Here is a 20,440-nt window from a genome sequence, read left to right on the forward strand (position 1 = left end):
ATGGAAGGCCAAGGCTAAAAATTTCTGCCCATTTGCTTTAGGAAGGAAGGAGCCGATAGAGGAGGCATTGTGATATGGTTTTAAAAATGTATTTGTAAAAAAAAAAATGTATTTGTGATTCTCTTCAAAGCTAGAGAACAATTTGGTAGACTTGACAGAGTAATGTGACTGGGAAGTGGAAACCAAGGTGGAGGTCAGGCTATAGAAGCCAGTGGGGGAGGAGGGAGATGGGAGGGTGAATAGACAAGATCTAAGAGTAACAAGAGCCCAAACAATGAGCAAACCAAGCCCCCCCTTTTTTTCAGGGTGTTGTTCCAAATAGGGTCAGAACAGGTGTTGGACATCAACTTGGAGTCTGTTTAGATCTATGTATTTGGCATTCATGGAGCTCTGGCTCTAGCTAATAGGAAAGTGGGTGCACGGACATGAACTGGAGTCCCTGGGGGATATGTGGGTCCCATGCAGGAGCCTTGTTTACGAAGCACAAAGCAGAAGAGATCAAGGTCACCACAGGAGCAACTCCAGACTGACTGGGTACTGTCCCTCACTCTCTGACATATGTCCCCTCTTCTTGGTGAAGGTAGGTCGCGGAGTCTGAAGTGAAGCAAATGGGTCCTGTTCCAGTTGGGGTGGGCAGTAGTGGATGGAAGGCAAGGGGGTTTCAGGAAACCAAGACAGCAATTATAAGAGGATGGGGAGAGAGAATTGAAGCTGATCTTCTTATGCACAAAAAGTAGACATTTTTGGAAGTAGTTACATGAGGGGTATGGAAAGGCAGAAGTGGGGAGGGGGGTAGAGAGAGGGTAGGAAACCTAGACTAAATGTTCTACTCAGTACTCCACAGGTAGAATCTCCTCTTAATGTTACTGCAACCCTGTGGCGTATATATTATTAGTTCCAATTTATAGATACATGTTCAGGTTCTTGCTATATTTATTGATAATAACTGTGGCTAACCTTGGTTGCATGCTTAAGCGCCAGACACTTTACAGATTATCTCTTAATCCTTATAACAACATAAGAAGTAGATACTATTATTACTTCCATTTTCCAGATGAGAAAATCAAGGCATGGAGAAGTCTTATAATTTGCCCAAGGCCACACAACCAGGAAATGGTGGGAGCCAGGATGCAAAGCCAGGTAATAGATTTCCAGAGTCCATAATCTTAATCATCAAGGTAAACAGCTTCTAATAAGCCAAAGTTAAGAGGAAAATAGAGGGAAGATACACTGACAAAGACTTAGAAATCACTATTTAAAAGGAAACAAAGAACGATAGTGATGGGGAGGGAAAACCTCATCTGGAAAGGAGATTTGAATGTTTAGTTTTTAGAGACTGGAGAAACTTCACTGATGATTTTAATAATAATGAAGATGATAGTAACGAAGTGAACATTTATTGAAAGGCTTCCTGTGTGCCAGACTCTGTTCTGAGTGCTTTATATATATTTTCTCGTTGAATTTTCTGAACAATTCTTTTGTCTCTATTGAAATTCTAGGACCTAGTACCTAGTAGGGGCTCAACAAATATTTATTGCATGACTTAAAAATGTGACTTTTGTAGTTTTACTTTTAGGAAACTCTAGGTCACAGGGCTAAATTCCAGGAGGCTCAGATCCTGTGACTCTTGTTTTATTACCTCAGAGCATTTATCTCTGTCTGAAATTGTCCTGTTTATTTCTGTGCTGTCTATTATCTCTTCTCTTCTCTCTGTTAGCATCTAAACTCTAGGAGAGCAGAGCCACACTCATCTCTTTTAAGTACGTGCAGCATCCAGAAAAATGCCTTGCGTTTAGGAGATGATTCATAAATATTCGCTGTGCGAATGAAAGAAGAGAAACCATAGCTCAGCTCTCAGAACAACTCTTCATCCACGATAGCACAGCAAACTGCAGAGCTCATGTGCCCATATAGCATCTTCCTCTCTGTGCCTGCTCTCAATGACCACCTGTGCACGTTCTCGGTCACTGACTCAACTGTTCATTTCCCCAGGCTTAGTTGCGGAGCAAGGAAGAAAAGAAATAACTTGTTTGTTCTGTTTTCAGTGCATAAACAGACATCATCACAAAGGTGATCAAACCATCTATACATAAACATGACTCTTCCAACTCACACCCATTAGGATGGCCACTACAGAAAACAACACTAAACAAACAGAGGTTGGAACCCCTGTACACTGTTGGTGGCACTGTAAATGGTGCAGCTGCTGTGGAAACCAATATGGTATTCCTTGAAAAGTTTAAAATATTACCATATGGTGCAGCCATCTCATTTCTGGGTATATACTCCAAAGAACCTCAAATAGCTATTTGTACATCCCTGTTCATAGCAGCATTATTCACAGCAGCCAAAAGGTGGCAGCAACCCAAGTGTCCATTGACACATGAATGGATAAACCAGATATGGTATATACGTACAATGGAATATTATTTAGCCTTAAAAAGGAAGGAAATTCTGACACGTGCTACAGTATGGATGAATCTTGAAGATAATTACGCTAAGTGAAAGAAGCCAGTAACACAAGGACAGATACTGCATGATTCCACTTACATGAGGCACCTAGAGTAGCCAAACTCATAGAGTGAGAAGGTGAATAGTGGTTGACAAGAAATGGGTACTTGTTGTTTAATGGGTACAGAGCTTTTCAAGATGAAAAGAGTTCTGGATTAGGTTGCAGGACAATGTGAATGTACTTAACACTCTGAACTGTACTCTTAAAAATGGTTAAGATGGTAAATTTTGTTATCTGCATTTTGTGCAATTAAAAAAGGAACAGTGGGAAAAAAAGACGATTCTTGGTATTATGACATATGCCTCCTTTTTAAGGATCAAGATCCTAAAGTGAATGGTTTACTTAAGTCACATGAAAATGCAAAGTCCCTATGGAGGAACAGAGGTGTGAGACTAAGAAGGAACAGCTACCACCATAAACAACCTGCAGCAAAGACAAGGAAGGGTTAAGCACAAGCTCTTGGCTTTGGACTCCTGAGGGTCAGTGTTGCAAATAGCAGTTTCTTCGATGGCTTTTTAATGTAATGTACATTCCTAAGCATTTTACACAAACCTCTACAGAGAGTTAGGACTTCAGAGCCTGTGGTGTTGACAAAGTCAGGCTGATCGGATTAGGTTGTGACAATGACGCTGCTCTGAAGTGTCTCTCACCCTCTGCCCCCGACACTCACCTGTCCACACGCAGCTGGCAGACGATGCTCAGCACGTCCACAACTCCTTCTTCTCTCAACTGTCGACAGCCGATGGATGTAGCAATAAAACACCCCGTCCTGCCTATCCCTGCACTGAGAAGAAAAGGTAACGCATTAAAAGGTGCAGGAAAAATAGCGAAGGTAAAATATATTCTTTTAAAAAGGTACTTTTAAAATTGGAAACAATTGCGATTAATAATAGTAATTACAGCAGCAACAGCTCTCATGTACTGAGTGTACAAACCCGGCCCTGTGCTGAGTGCTTTTTTTTTTTTTTTTTTGCGGTACGCGGGCCCCTCACCGCTGCGGCCTCTCCCGCTGCGGAGCATAGGCTCCGGACGCGCAGGCTCAGCGGCCATGGCTCACGGGCCCAGCCGCTCCGCTGCACGCGGGATCTTCCCGGACCGGGGCACGAACCCGCGTCCCCCGCATCGGCAGGCGGACTCTCAACCACTGCGCCACCAGGGAAGCCCTGTGCTGAATGCTTTAACGGCAATTCTTCCCTTTAGGTCTAAGCAGTAGGATGAATGGGGTGGAGGGAGGTAGTAGGGGGGGAGAGAATAGTGAAAAAGGTACTAGTTGTTCTACAAAGAAGAATTAAGGCCTGAAATTAGGTAAGGTATGGGCAGTAGCAAGGAGGGGAAAGACTTATACACATCATAAATGTGAGTGTGGAAGAGTGGAGCTGAATGGTGAGAAAAGCATGAAGTCCAAGGTGACTCGCCTGGAGGACTGGAAGAATGGCAGCGTTTGTCGAGAGGAAGGGGGAATTCTGGAATGAGGGCTGATTTGAGGGAGAGAGTGGGGACTTTGGTCTTGGATATACTGATGTGGAAGATGTTAGTGAATAACTGAAAATTCAATTCAGTTAAGGAGAGAGGATGTGGCTAGAAGCACATATTTCCAAGTTTTTTTTTTTTTTTTTTTTAATCAAGGTAACAGTTAAACAGACATACTACCTGTCATGGAAGGTTTACTCATGAATCTCCTTCAGACGGTAAGTCATCAACTTAACAAACAAGCTTTCTCTCTCGCTCTCTCTCTCTCTCAGCAATTTCAACCACAAATGTAAATTTCTCTCAGATCTACACTTAAATTCCCCAAGTTTCTCCTAAACTCTAGATTGGCATTCCACCTCCTAGCTGGCACTCTTGCTGTTGCTTTTTTACACTTGCTGCATTTCAATGTATCTAAATTCAGTGTATCTAAAACAGAATTAATTATCTTTTTCCTCAATGGCATTACCAGGCAGCCACAAGTTTTCCAGCCTAGAAATTTTGGAGCTATTTTCAACATCTCCCCCTCTCTCAACTCCCACATCCAATCTGTTACCAATTCTTATATTTTCCACCTCTGCGGAGCTGTTGTGATCCATGCTTTCCTTTCTATAAACTGTGCTCACGTTTTTGAAATCTTACTTTATGATTAGCAATGATCTCATTATGGTTTCCAAGGCTCAAGACTCTTCCTGGGCTAATTCATGATATACACAGCTGCTAGGTTCATCTTTCTAAAACAGGGACCGGATCATATTACGCGCTACTCAAAAACTGTAGATGGCTCCTAGTGGTCACAGCACAATGTCTAAGCACCCTTCCATGGTATTCAGGCCCTTACATAATATGACTGTGACGAAATTTCAAGCTTTTTGCTGTCAACTTTGTACCCTTTGCGTCATTGTTTTCATTTGAATCATTGCAAAAAACTCCTATTTTCTAATTTTTCTTTTTGTGTTAATGGATATTTCTCCAGTCAGAAATGCCCTCCCTACTACCTTTTAAAACCACAAATATTGGACCTCTTTTCAAGATCCTGTTCAACTTTATTCCAACTTTTAGAGGCTTTTTCAATCCTCATGGTTTGAATGAATAATTCCCCTCTTGGCACTCATGTAGCACTATTTCTCCTACATGGCATTTACTTCCTGTTGAATGTGGGTGCAGAGGAATTCAGATGAGGAATGAGTCCCTTTTAGTTGAAGTGTCTATGGAGACTTTGTCTCAGTAAAGAGACAGGACTTGAACTATACCCTGTGAATGGCAGGCATTTGGGTTATCATGAAGGAGAGAGAATGTTCCATGGATGAGAATGGTAAAAGGAAAGAACTGCTGCAGAATAGAGTGACAATGAGTAGGCTAGTTTGGCTTAAAGAGAAAGTTACATTAGAGGAACAGTGGGAAATAAGACTGGGAAGGTACAGTGGAGCCTATAAGGATCTTAAATGGAAAGCTAAAAGGTTTGGACATCATCCGGTAAAAGAATGGTAGTCTTTTTTCTTCCTTTTTTTTTTTTTTTAGAATTTGTTGAAAACAATGAGTTTTCACTCCCAGGAAATTCACCTAACTTCATGTATTCAAATCTGTTCAAGTCATTTCAAGTTCACTGGCCCTCATAGCTAATCCACAGATCCGAGGTTGAGAACTTCTGCTCTAGGGAATGGGAAGCCTTTGAGAAGTGTTGAGCGTAGACTCCATGTGATGAAAGAGGATTTTAGGCACCTCATCCAAGAGGAGTGCACAGAATAGGCTGTAGTAGGGGTGGAGCATGGGGAAGTGGGGTGTGTATGTGCAATTAGCCGACTTCTTCTAAAATACATGGGTGAGGTCATAAGGGCCTGAACTTGGGTGGTTGGGCAGGAAGTGATGATTACTGGAGAAGCTTTGAAGGGAAAGCCAATCTGGTGACTGATTAGATATGGAGGCTGGAATTGAGAGAAGGGCCAAAGATAACTGTCAACATTTGATGTTGAGTGCCTGGAAAAAAGATGGTCTCATTCTTAGAAATAGCAATCAGAAGGGGAGCTGGTTTCACAGGGGAAATGGTAAGTTCATTTTAGACATCCTGACTGTTTTATGATTTTGGGTGGGGGACACTTCCAGCCCTAAAGTATGGCCAGTTAGGTATTTTTCTTCAGCCCCAAGCTAAGTTTAGGATGAGGCCTAATGTTAGAAACTAGATAATGATACTTTGGATAAATAGACGTATAGTAAATTTTACCCTTAATTAAACCACAAAGGTTCAAAAGAAGGCTAAAATTATAATCTAAAATAACATATTTTATTTCTTAACAATATCAAAAACTATCTTGCAAGACTTAGGAGGGTCAATAAAGTAACACCAATTATTTGGAGAAAGTATGGAGACTAAATGGCCAGTTATATAAATAACCTTAAAATATATGCTTTAGTTTGGGCACACTAATGGGAAAACAGGGGGAAGAGGTATAATTTAAAGGAGAAGACCTTTAAGCTAGACGTTAGGGAAGGGAGCCACTGCGGACATCTGTCACTGTGTCGGCCCAGCCTCCAGTACCGCATGTTCTGGTAACAGCACTTTGTTCTCCTTTTGGCGAATTACCACTTGCCCACTTCCCATTTCATAAATTTATTTCCATCTGTTTTTCATGAGGTAACTTTTAGAATAGTTGACTGGTTTTCACCAAATTTGACATAATAATAAATGTTATCAAGATACAATCCTAGTAAAGTCCAGGGGCCATCTTGAAACAACAAAAGGCTGTTGATAATTAAAAAAACCATATGTCATTCCTAGCATACGTGAGACTGATGAGACTAATTGAATCCATCTACGTTTCAAGGTAGAGGACTGAGTGAATAAGTTCTCCTGTTCCCTGAGCTATTAATTAGAAGTGATATTTTCTCCACTGTGTGACTGTTCGCTGAAAATATGCTAATGATGTCACTTCATTTCTGTTAAGTATCATCTCGGTCAAGCCACAAGTATGAGGAAGTTAATCATTTTCAATACATATTTAATTTATCAGCCAAGTCAGAACCAGGAAGTAAAACCCAACTTCCACCTGCTCTATGACTTTACAAAGGACAGCTGCTTAGGCAGAAAGGACAGCTCATCCCTTACCTGCAGTGGACAATCACAGGCCCTCGGCCCACGGAGGCAAGTCTGTCTTCTTCCACATCCAGCATGAGCTGTAGAAGGGGCTGGGCACTGGCTGGAGTCTTGTGATCGGGCCATGAGGTGTACCAGTAATGCTTCACGTGTTGCGTGTGACTTCCTTGCTGAAAATAGGAACAGCCACCAGATGCTTCATTGTCCTGTGGAACTAAAAGTCACCCAAACCACAATACTGAATGCCTTCTATCACTCCCATCTTGCTGGCAACTGATTTCTAGGAGGAAAAAAAATCTAGGAGATTTTTGAAGAATACTCTTTCACCCTGAGAAAACTTTACTGCAACTATGCTGATGCCAAAGTTTGACAGCCTTGCTCTGTTAAATGATAAATATGTATTTAGTACATATGTTTAAGATATATTTAATATAGAAAACATACATATGCTAAATATATGTTTGTAATTTGTTATAATAAACATAATGGATGTTAGATGAAGATATAGCCAAGGAAGAATCAGGATATAGTGCATTTCCTGCTCTTTGAACATTCCTGAGACGTTATTATAAACATATTGACGAGTATAAGCACGCTTAATTCTATAGTCAGTCTCTCTAATAATTCTACACTCATCCCAAATTCCAGTTTTTCACAGCAGTGAGGAATTCCTGTAGTAAAGGAGCGACAAGGGGGGTCACTAGATTAGAAATGCTTTGAGTGAGGGTCCATGCACATCACGTCAAAACCCAGTGGGGGGCCTGGTGTGGACGAGGCACTTGAGAACACTGTGTTGAACAGGTCTCAGTAAGTGCCTCGCGGCTCTGCATCTACCCTCTTCCTCTCTGCGGTGATTCTGTCCCAGTAATGAGGCTCTAGATAGAACTGGAATCTTTGGGATGATTGCTCTCCAGAAGTAAAAACAATACCATGGCAACATTCCTCAGCATCTGCTGCCCCAAATTTAAATAACTTTTCTATGACATAACGTGGTCCGGGAAAGTCCCCATAAATGACTGTGACTCCAGGTTTTGGGAGATCTCATCAACACTTCAGGCTTTTCTTGCCTCCCACAAGCGCAGATTTTCCCTTTCACAGTTTCCAGGCCTTACTTAAATCTGCTTAGACCAAAGGGACATTAAAAAAAGAAATCATGGTACAGTCTCTAGCACAAGCCTTTAGTTAAAGGCATTCAAAAGGTTAAATCAGAGACGTCATATTTATGCAGAGTAGAAGACCTGAGCCTCCCACTTAGTGAATTTCCTTAATTGCTGCTTATATTAATTTAATAATTCCACATACTAATAGTAGCCGATAACAAAGAAATCTTAAGGGATTTGATTATAATATAATCAAGGGAGTGATTATAATTTCTCCTTGATCTTGACATTATTTAATTTATTTAAATTGAATCTGCAGTACTTATTAGGATAAATAATGTCAAAGTAGAAATGTAATCCTCCAACATCGTCTACTTTGTAGATAGCTACAGCTCCACAGTTTTACCTTTAAGACAAGATTTCGAACGGTGTAGTTATCACATTCATTTACATTGATAACCAGAACCTCGACTTTCCCATATATGCCTCTCTTTTCTGGCCAGTAAAGCACACATTTCTGGAGGAGGGGAAAGAAGAACAAATATTAAAGAAGCAAATATTAATGGTTTTCATTGGCCTTGGAGTAGTTTTTATTCAAGCATCTGAAAATTTTCTATTTAGTTAATCTAAAAAAATCAAGTATCAATTTTTACAGTTCTGTAAATGAGCTAAAACCACTGGACCATACATTTTAAATGGGTAAGTTTTACAGTATGTATAGTGTAGTATAAATTATATCTCAATGCTTTTTAAATAAAATATCAATTTTTACATATGTCTGCCCAACACTATTAATCCCACACCAAAAAATAATTAAGGCGAAATTTTCCAAATCCCCATAGAGAAATTAAGGACTAATTAAGAACTGAATTAAGAATTAGGAAACTAAGATCCAAATATTAGAGTTTATCCTGTGATGACTAGGATTAAAACGAATGTTTTCCCACAGGGATTGAGGCAAGTCACATTTCCTGCTTCATCAAAAAAAAGTCTCTAATTAGAGTATCTGTAATGTGTTAGGTGCCACAGTTTCCCTTGTATGTAAAGCAGATGTAATGACCATTAATACACCTAAGGTGTTATATTTTCTAGGACCAATGACCCTTTCGCCTACGGGATCCATTGAAATAAATGTAGAGCAAAATTATTTAAAAAATTTTTATGATGGATCCTCTTTGAAGGGTTTAATAGCAGTAATAATAATTATATGGCGAGCAAGAAACTATAATGTGGTGGTTAAGGTGCAAGCTTTGGAGTCAGAGAGCCTGGGGCCAAATTTTGGTGCTACCATTTATCTGTGAACTCATAAACAGGACACTTAATCTCTCTGGACTCAGTTTCCTCAAGATTTAATACATGGAAAGCACTTGAGACAAAGCCAGGCATACAGTAGGCATTAAAAACATGATGTTATTATTATTATTGTTATTTTACAACTACTCAGTTATGGAATGGGTTTTTGATCTAAAGTGATTAGATTATTACTTAAATATGCATTAGACCATGCATTAAATACTATATTATTTTTATGATATCCAAGCTACATTATTTAAAAAACTATAAAATGAGACTCAAGCATACATATAAGCTCATATTATTTATTATTTTGCCTTTTAAACAACTGCAAAAGAGCTATTAATTTCTTGCCACATATTTTAATGACTAAGAATGTAAAGTGTGAAAGTTGACATTTTATTTTCAGTGCCCAGGGAAGCAATTTAATTTTAGAAATATTGTTTAAATAGAATTCATGATTTTCTTTCAAACACACATGCATATTTATAGAGAAATTCTTTCACTTCTTGCCTTCAACAGGGACTTTGAGGTCCTCAGGACACTTGTTTCTTTACATCTATGTCAAAGGCACGTGACCAAACTTGAAAAAAATTAAGTACTTATAGATTTAAAAGAGTAGCAGCAAAAACATTACAGAATTACAGAACTAAAGGAAAAGACACATAAAGTATCAGAAACACACCTCTGGGGCTCTATCATGCTAAGTACCAAGTACTCTATGTGATAAAGCCACAAGGAAGTCACTTCACCTAGTGGAATCAGTGTTTTTCATCCACTACAATAAAAACACATTTGCATCCTCTACGTTCTGGTCCTTTTCCAAACAAAGTAAATCATTTTCACCTCTATTTACACGCCACCCCACACCCAAGACTGTCAAGCAATCAGGCTAAAGGCTTACTCTGGCTAATATAACATTAACATTAAAAAAAGAAATCTTTAGCACAGGGAACTATACTCAAAATCTTGTAATAACCTATAACGGAAAAGAATCTAAAAAAGAATTATACATATATATATGTATATATATATATATGTATAACTGAATCACTTTGCTGTACACCTGAAACTAACACAGCATTGTAAATCAACTATATTTTAATAATTTTTTTAAAAAAGCAATCTTTTAAAAATACAGCAATTTCTTTCCCTCCTCATTTACAAGTTGCCAAATGTCTCAAATTCCCCCAGTTTGTTAAAGGTAATCATACTAACCAATTTGCCTGGTTTCTTTCAATGGAGCATCAATTATTTCGCTGCAAGACCCGAGCTATTTTGTGTCTTAAAACCCATGCCTCCTGGATGAATCCAAGAAGAGTGACAAAGAATCTTGAAAAAGGTACTGAACAAAGAAAGTGGCATTCAGTGGCCCAGCAGTCTGGCATACGTGGCCCCATTGTCCAAGATCACGTCTGAGAAGCAGGCCCCTCTTTGGGAAGGTGGCTCTTGAAACCGGTAAGAAAAGCTGCGAGGCAGGAGCTCTCAGCCTGCACCCTGACTCTTAACAATACAATCCAGGCTTGTGCACCTACTTGATAAATGGAAGCGCTGCTCGCTTCTCTCCCAAGCTTGCCGGGGCCCTCTTGAATGTTTTTCTTGACTCTTTACCAAAAATGAAATTGGCAGCGGGCTCCCAGTAGACAATGCAATGTGACTTGTTCATTCAAACAACCCTTAATTAGCATCCCATCTCCTTTCTGAGATACAATAGCTTATTTCTACACACCGAATACATTTTTTCCCCCTTTTAGGAGAACGTAGAAAAAGAGACCAGAGAAGTGTGGGTGCTTTTGAATATGAAGTGAGGGAGAGTGGCAAATGTAGTTGTTTCTAAGAGCACAAGTTCATGTTCAAATTATTTTTGTGAAGAGCTTTTTAGGGTTTCTTTATTGTGGTGCTAACAATGATATAAAAAAGGAAAATGCAAGGAAGGAAAATGCTCTCTTACAGATAATATTGTGAAGCCATAATAATTGTAGGTAATTCGAAATAGCACGCTATCTAGCAGTATGCAACCCCAAATCATCACTATTCTTCTGCTAGATGGGCTGATTCTTGCAGTAAAATTATCTATTAATTCCAAGAATTCATAATTTGGAGGACAAAGAGGTTTCTAGAAGGTCATGTGTCTCTTGTGCAAACAAGCAATTAGTGAATCCTAACTAAAGATTCTGGACATCAACCAATGTTTCATAATCAGTGGTTTACAGCAAAAGTAGAACGCAATGCAAAGCAAACTGATATTTTTATAATCTTTTTTCTTTGACCATCCCTCTCACACCCACATTAGGACTATTTGTGTATAAAGAAGGAACAGGTCTAGCTAGTATTTTAGTTGCCTGAAAAAAAAAATCTATTTTTAAGTTACTTTCTTTTTAAATTCCATGCACTTAAAATCAAAGAGATTTTGCTCTATGAGCTAAAGACTATCATCACATAGAAAGTGGCTCTAAATAAACAAAAAGAAGCTACTCAGTTGCATTTGGGTTACATTTGCATATAAGACAGAATGGGTCAGATTGTCTAAAATTATTATGGTTTTGGTTACTCTAATTCTTAGTGTTCCAATTAAATATTAGTAACATAGGTGCAGCAATTTAATATTAAATCACCTTCACCAACCTTATGTCACTGAATCCCTTCCACGATCATTTGTGTTAGGTAGAGCAGAGAGTAGATATTGTTGTTATTATTATTTTTTAATCATTTTACAGCTGAGAAAACTGAAGCTCAGGTGTTTTCATAAGGTTTTCTGGGACCATCCTCTTGGGGCTAGGACCCTCTGATCAAATATCACTTTATACATTCAAGTTTCTGTCTTTGATTTCTGCACTAATAACCGACACTTCTTTTTACAGCAATAACCAATGCCCTCCCTTTCCCTCTATGAAATATGCTGATGCTCGTGGAACACTGAAAGCCCTCTGTCCGCTCTCTTACTAAGTCCAGCAAGTCTGTCACTATCTGCTGAGCTGTATGTTCAACAAGTGGTATTTATATCCGAACCTCTTAATGACAGTTGTACTTGTTATTAGAGCCCAGTAATTTAATGAAACTTTACGTAAGTCAATGAAACATGAGGGTGGAAAGAAAAAAAGAATTGTTCTATGAAATAATTGCATAAGTTAATTAGGTTTTCGCTGGGGAAAAAAAGTAAATCAGTAAAGAAAACTGTGGTCAAATCAGGTACAGGTGAGACCATTATAAAAGGGCAAAGTTTGGAAATATGGACAGGATTCTGCATTCATATTGCTTTACAAATTTTTCTATGTTCTCTCACATTTCAAAGAAACTTAAATGGGACATTTCAATGACATATAAAGGGCATGATTTACACAAACTATATGACCGAGAGCCAATATTAAAAATAAAAAAAGACAGTCCCATAATAAAATAATGAACAAATTTGAATATGAACAAACGTACCTGTTTTAAGACAAAGTAAAACATTAGAGTTTTTTTGTGTGTTTGAGTCTCCACTCTTTTTTTTTTTTTTTTTGGATTAACTGTGTCAAATAAGAAGGCTTCTAACTATAGTTAGAAGTAAAGCAGGCTACAGCAATTGAATAGAACCTAGCAGATTAAAAATTAAGGTGCCAAGTTATATTTGGAATGTAAGCATGTTTGAAAGGACAGGTGAGTAATTTTTCTTAGGGGCTGTCAGCCTCTGAATTTCTGGCTACTCTTAATTGCTTGGGTAGCATAACTGTCAAGCCCCTGGTCTTTCAGGAAATGAGCTTAGGCTGCTCGGCATTGCTGGGCAGTGCTAGGTCAGGGTGCTTCTCTAGATACCAAATATCTAATTCTGGTCCTCCAGGACGGCAGAATACCAGTCAGTGGGTCTCCACTGTCTTGCAAATTACCCTCCCTGACCTTGTTTGTACAGACACTCTGATTATGGGACTTTGCTCGTTTATTTTCATGCTTGGTACAAAATGTGAATCCTCTTGTCCACCCCACACTTCAAAGACTGACCTCTAACTTCAGCATGACTCCCCCATCACAGTTCCAATCCACACTTTCAAACTGTCCACTACTTTGTTTTTTTTTTTTGTGTTTGTTTTGCTTTATTTTGGCCGTGTCGGGTCTTAGTTGCGGCATGCTGGATCTCCGTTGAGGTACGCGTGATCTTTCGCTGAGGCGCACAGACACTGGCTTGGGGTGCGCGGGCTTCTCTCTAGTTGAGGCGTGCAAGCTCAGTAGTTGTGGCTCGTGAGCTTAGTTGCCCCGCGGCACGTGAGATCTTAGTTCCCTGACCAGGGATCGAACCCACGTCCCCTGCATTGTAAGGAGGATTCTTTACCCCGGACCACCAGGGAGGTCCCCTTGTCCACTACTTTGAATGAGCAGATCTGACACTTTTTGTTTCTTTAAACCAAATCAAAATGCCTTGTTCATCTCCTCTTTCCTTCCTGGAGAGAACGGTTAGAGATTTTAATCTGGACTGTAAGCAATCCCGCACACTTTTCTCTGGCCACAATCACTGCTGGGACTGGAACTTTCTCCCTTCCCACCCTAAGTAGGGAGAAGATTTGAGGAGCGTGTATATAGTGGTGAGGAGTTGGGAGTCAGGTTGCTAGCCGTTTGCCCTTGGGCAGGTTGCTTAACCTCCCTGTGTCTCCGTGTCCTCTTTTAGTGGGATTTACAGATACGTTTATTGTAAAGATTGCTTTCTAAGCACATTGTTAGTGCTCAATAAATATTAGTTATTTGGAAGATCAAACAGCCCAGTTTCTAGACTTTCTATGTATATTTGGTGAACTTTCTAGATTATCTAACTTAAACTCTAATTTTTTTAGCTAACTTTAAATAGCTGAGAAGATGTATTTTCATTTCATTCATTTAGAATATAACATAGAATAATTAACATTTAATTACGAGTGTTTTATCAGAAAAATTTATTTTCTCTTCAAATGTACAGCTTAATGAGGTCTACTTTATTTTTAAGTATAAGTTATTTATATATTTAATAGCCAGTCATTCCCAACTGAATACCCATCAGATTTTATCATGAAACTTAAGGTCAACATGGGATATAATTAATACTTATATTGCAAAAAAACCCCCTACCTTTTCTGGATGTATTTAATTAAGTAAAGATATCTAGAGTAGCTGTGGCTTGACTCAATGAAGTCATTGCTTATCTTCTTTTGTATTCATAAAATTCTTACAGGCTGCCATTTATAAATTTTAAAATGACCTCCTTATCTCATCGCAAACTGTCTTCCATCTCTCTTACTCTACCATATGTTTGTTTTCTCCACCCCCCATAGCACCTAACATTTTGTACCTGTATACAATATTTTAAAATTTTGTTTCTTGTGTATTGTGTCTCCCCTTTTAGATTGTAACTCCATGAAAGGAGGGATCTTTGTCTGTTTTGTCAATAAAGATATAATCCAAGCACCTACACTGGTGCTTGACGGTTGACAGTTGATAAATATCTGTCAAATGAATGAATGAATGTGCACAAATACAGCATTGGATGTTTTATAAAGAGGAATGTACTGAATGTCTTCAAGGTTAGCTGGAGAATTCCAGATGCTAAAGATGTGGTACAGTTAGATATATTTCTGGAAAACATGTTTTTTCAAAAGTCCACAGCATTTAGCCAGGTCGTTGGGAATACGTTTTTTCAAAAGTCCACATCATTTAGCCAGGTCATTTCACACCTAAAAATATACATTAATTAAATAATCAAAGATGTGGGTAAAAAGATTGGAAATGACTTAAATATCTCTTAATAAGGAAATGATTACATACGTTTTAGCAAGCACACAATGAAATTCTAGCAGTCATTTAAAATCATGTTTTTTATGAGTTACTAATGACATGGAGAGCACTCATAATATAATGTTAAAAGCAGAATATACAATGAATACAGACCCCTCTTTTATTCTCTATATTCGTCAGTAAAATTTAACATTCCCGTCCTATCTCTCTTCACTCTCTACTATGCCCAGACAACATCAAACGGCTCAACTCACGCATGCTATGTGGTGTCTTGTCTGCCTCTGTGTGCTGTTGCTTTGCCTGGTTTATGTTCCCTGGTGCACTTACTTACTCTGCAGCCCCTACTGAAAAACTGTAAGGCACCATATGAGCTGTATGGACAAAGAAATGTAATTAAAATAAATCCTTTCCATAATTTTACCAGAGAGAGAAAGGAAGGGAATGAGAACAGAGAAGACTTAAAACACGATTTATTTATTTCACTTTCTGAGGTCAAACTGCTTGCAAAGTGTGAATAGGTCAATGGGCAAAATGGGGTTTGTAAGTATTTAAGTCACATAGCTGAATCCAGATGAAAAATGTAAATATTAAGAAAGAATACGGCTGTGTTAAATACTTGAGAGAAGTATTTTGTTAGGCCAAATGACCAAGTAATTCCCTCACTTCCTGAAGATAAATTCAGTGTCTTACTGCTCCCTGAAGCCAACAGTGGGTCCCTTGTCTTCTAATGTCTTGTACCCTTATTTGGCCCGTTTATTATGTTGGGGCAGTGATTAAGTACATGAGCTTTGGAATCAAATAAACCTGTACTAAAATTTGGACTCTATCACTCACTTACTTTGAGGCTGTAGGCAAATGGTTTAAGCTCTGAGCCTCAAGTTTCTCATCCATAATATAGGGATAGTAGATCGTGCTTTGTAGAGTTAGAGTGAAAATGCACAGAATTAACTGTGCTTACTACGTATATTTAATAAATGGCAGTCAGTAGAAAATATCTTCCACAGTATGTATACTATGACCAACATTCATACTGCTTCTCTTCTTTCCTAGGAGAAAGTCTGAGCTAGTCTGAGGACTTTGGAAATATGCAAATGATTCCTGTCCTGCTTAGATTGATCTAACTCCAGCTTTGCAGATTTTGGCCACTGTGCCTTCTCTAGTCAAGCAATAGTTCACCTTGAAAGTTTGAACACTGTGTTTCCAATGTTTTATTTCTTTCAAAAGGAATTCCCTTCTTGAGATTTATCTAAATGAAGAAATCAAATTTACCAGCAATAAAAATCTCTTCTCCTTTCTTGCCATAGAAGATAACTGATTCTTCAGCTCTATTTTAAAACTTTTTTATTCTCATTTTATAAAGTAACTATGAGAATATTGGGATTATTGAATAAGAACTGGCAACTATTCACTTATTCCTTTATTTATGTATTAGAAAATAGAAAGGTTCATGAAAATATAAAGCCTGGGAATTTCTAAAGATAACTCCACCTTCACATATTTTTGGAGGAAATGATTTTTGTCTGTTCCAAACAATGACGCTTAACACAATTGAAAGTTGGCACATTTTTGGTAAACAGCATCTTCCTGGCAGTGTGAAGTCTACTGCCTATTTCTTTTGAGCCAGACTTCTCAGTATCATTTTGATCTGTAAAACATCAAAGTTTCCTCCATAGTATTGTATTTACATCTTTAGAGAATCTGGATGGAAAGGAATTTTTATTTTAATTTAATGGGTAATCAACAATAACAGAAGTCAAAATCTTTACTGCAATATTTGGAATTATGACTGGCCACGGGAAAGTACATGTAGCAAATTACACATAGAAAACATGTAACATAATCTATTTACTTTGATATTTCCAGAAGATATATCCCAGACATTTAAAAAGGCAAGAGGCTAAAAATGGTAAGAAAAAAATAATACCTCTTCAATTTCTGAATTATGCAGCCAAAGAGAAAAATAAAAACCTCAATCACCCTTTATGTGGCCATTATTATTATTATTACTTTTTGCGGTACGCGGGCCTCTCACTGTTGTGGCCTCTCCCGTTGCGGAGCACAGGCTCCGGACGCGCAGGCTCAGCGGCCATGGCTCATGGGCCCAGCCGCTCCCCGGCATGTGGGATCTTCCCGGACCGGGGCACGAACCCGTGTCCCCTACATCGGCAGGCGGACTCCCAACCACTGCATGTGGCCATTATTTTTTAAAAATTCTGGCTTTTCAAAAGATCTACTTGGCTCTCCTATGGAGAACGTGAATTCTGAGAATGGTACCAACAGGTTAACTCCAAGTATGATGCACTTGAAAAAGAAAGAACAAGATGGACTCTATTCCTCCGCACATTCAGAATGGAGATGTCTGAGCATCATCAGTAAATCAACTCAGTGTCACTTTGAAATACATATTTATCTCATACAGCAGTTCTTTTAGAATCACAACTTTGGTCTTGGGGACAGAAGGGAAGAATATAACTGTCTGTTGGGGCTTTGGCATATTTGCCAAGTGTTCAATCTATCTTTGTTGGACTTCTTTAAAATATGTCACATCCGACTCAACTTCTAGGGAATTCTTTCTCGCTAACCATCAATCTTGGCTTCTTCTGTCCTGATGAAACCCTGATTCAAGAACAAGTTAAAGCACTATTGGTGTATTTCTGACTTTTTGTCTAAGGAAACAAATATATCACAAAATTTGAGGATTGAAATGCTCAAGACACCAAAATTATAATTTATCTTACACAGTTACTACAACCTATTTGCTAATCCTTGTTAGATATTGTTTCACATATGCTTTGCCAAATATTAATCCTTAATAAATATGTAAAAAGAAAGTAATGTTTTCTGTGGAAAATATAACTTGTTTCAAAACATTTACATACTTATATTTATGTAATTGCATACATCACAGTGCTTTTTCTATGTTGATTTTATAAGATTTTATTTTTAATAGAAGAAATAGAATTAATAAGGGTATGAATGTGCTTTGAGAAAACACATCGTGACAATCTATTCAGAAAATTGTAATTCAAACCAAAGTGGGCAGGAGTAGTACAGTCTATTCAGATCTAGGAAATGTTGCTAAATCCTGTGTGAGTTCTGGGTTGTCTGTGATTTTCTCTCGTTCCTCTGTGGGTATTATTCTACTGATTTTTGGCTATTGAGAAGTCAATTGTTAGTCACTCTGGTTGTTAAAATAGTCTCTGTAGTGTTTTTCAGTTCCACAGATGTGTCTAGTTGTGGATTTATTTTTACTTATCCAGCCTAGAATTTACTGTGCTTTTCAAATCTGAGAGCTCAAGTCTTTCACCAGTTTTGGAAAATCTTTAGCCATTATTTCCTCAAATATTACTTCTTTTTTTAATATTCTCCTTTTTCATCTTCTAAAATATCCATTAGACATATATTGGACATCTAAATACTGTCCTCTATATGTCTGAAACTCTCTTTCATATTTTTGGTCATTTTGATCTTCTAGGTAATTTCCTTAGTTCTATTTTTTAATCCAGTAATTATTTATTCAGCTGTGTCCAGCTTGCTAATAAAACTATCTCATGATGTTTCTTTTTTTCATTTTAATGTCTGTATAATATTTATTTCTAGGACTCTTTGGTTTGTTTTTAAATCTTCCTAGTCTTTTGTTGTTGTTGTTGTTTTTTTTTCTCGGTACACGGACCTCTCACTGCTGTGGCCTCTCCCATTGCGGAGCATAGGCTCCGGATGCGCAGGCTCAGCGACCATGGCCCATGGGCCCAGCCGCTTCGCGGCATGTGGGATCTTCCCGGACCAGGGCACAAACCCGTGTCCCCTGCATCGGCAGGCGGACTCTCAACCACTGCACCACCAGGGAAGCCCTTCCTAGTCTTTTTTGATAGTAACTTGTTCTTTTGTCAAGTTTTTAAATTTTATATTTTGTGTGCTTAATTATAAAACAGCCTCTATTATTTCAATTTCTTGTGGGTCTATTTCCACTATTTGTGGCCTCTTCTGCTTTTTACTTATGTTGCTTATTTACATGTGTGTCTCAGAATTTTGACTTCTGAGCTTATGTTTGGCTGGGCTTTTTCTTTTGAAATTCTGTGTAGTGTATGCCGAGAGTACATGCATCCAGAAAGTTTTTGCCTTTGTTTTTGTAAAGTGCCACAAGAGCATTACCAATGCAGTATTACTTTTTATATTATTACTTAAATGAATATAAATTAGTTTATAAATGATTTATATAAATAAAAGAATCACTAATGTATATTAATCATTTAACACTTGGTGTTTCCGGGGTTTTGAATTCTGAATACTCAAGAGTACCTCTTTATTGATCCCACGAGAAGGCCAGACTTCGCTGGATTCATTTCCTCTTATAATCCTATTTTGGTAGGTAGGTTTATTTTTGTGGTTCACCCTTTCACTGAAGGCCTAGCCCTTGAAGGTGTTCACTTCATGGAAGGTCTCAGTTCCAAGTCCTGGTTCCTACAAGCCCAAGGCTTTGTCTCCAGTTCTTATATTGTCATTAAAACACAAGTAACCTGTAATTCTCTGGTTTTATGCCTTTTATTCAGTTTTTGACTGATTTACCTTTTTCCTCCCAAGCTCTGCTATGCATGCTGTATCATATTTCACCCAGTATGACTGGTTTTTCAGATTATCTAGTCTGCCATATTACATAAGTTCTATGTATGTATGTATGGGTGTATATACACAGACAGTACACCTTTAAAACTTGAAGAATATTTTCCTACCTTGAAGGTAAATTGTCGCAGATATTAAACAACTGTGCAGGAATTGTCAGTAGCTTATTATGTTGACAGATTGATAGTGGGTGAAACACCTGAGAATATTAGGTTATTTTTATTATGCCACCTCAGGCTTTCATATAAGATTCATAGAAATGCATTTATTTAGTAAGCATATAGTTAATGTAGTATAAAACTTCATCTACTGGCCAAAAAATGTACTTTTTTTTCAGGATAAATTTCAGAAAAAGATCCTTTATCTATTGCAGCAAAAATGGAAGAAAACAACAAACTTTAAAAAACTTTAAATTGCTGTTTGTGAGCCTGAATTTTCTTGATTAGCAGCAGAGTTATAGTATAATCAAAGGTTATAACTCACCAAAGGAGTATAAAGGAAAGTTCAGTTTTCTTAAATTCTGATTGCCCTGGTGAGGCCCTGGTATAGTAATTTTGACAAGCAAATAATCACAAATGCTGACTAAAATCAGACTGGAACTTATCTCAATAAGATGCCATG

At 38.0% G+C, this 20,440-nt stretch overlaps 1 protein-coding gene across 2 annotated transcripts in view; it reads right to left on the minus strand.

Moving 5' to 3' along the window:
• The window catches only part of PTPRR (protein tyrosine phosphatase receptor type R), a 255,782-nt gene that overhangs the window by 12,851 nt on the left and 222,491 nt on the right, over positions 1-20,440 (minus strand). Inside the window, exons 12-14 of one of the 2 annotated variants that reach the window (XM_060025238.1) lie at positions 8,577-8,687; positions 7,083-7,240; positions 3,183-3,296 (exon numbers count right to left, since the gene is read on the minus strand). In XM_060025238.1, the coding sequence (XP_059881221.1) occupies positions 3,183-3,296; positions 7,083-7,240; positions 8,577-8,687 (383 nt within the window). The remainder of the gene's footprint in view (positions 1-3,182; positions 3,297-7,082; positions 7,241-8,576; positions 8,688-20,440) is intronic. The other variant, XM_060025240.1, reaches the window with a different exon arrangement.

Source organism: Delphinus delphis, chromosome 11, assembly GCF_949987515.2.
Source record: "Delphinus delphis chromosome 11, mDelDel1.2, whole genome shotgun sequence".
NCBI classification, from domain to species: Eukaryota; Metazoa; Chordata; class Mammalia; order Artiodactyla; family Delphinidae; genus Delphinus; species Delphinus delphis.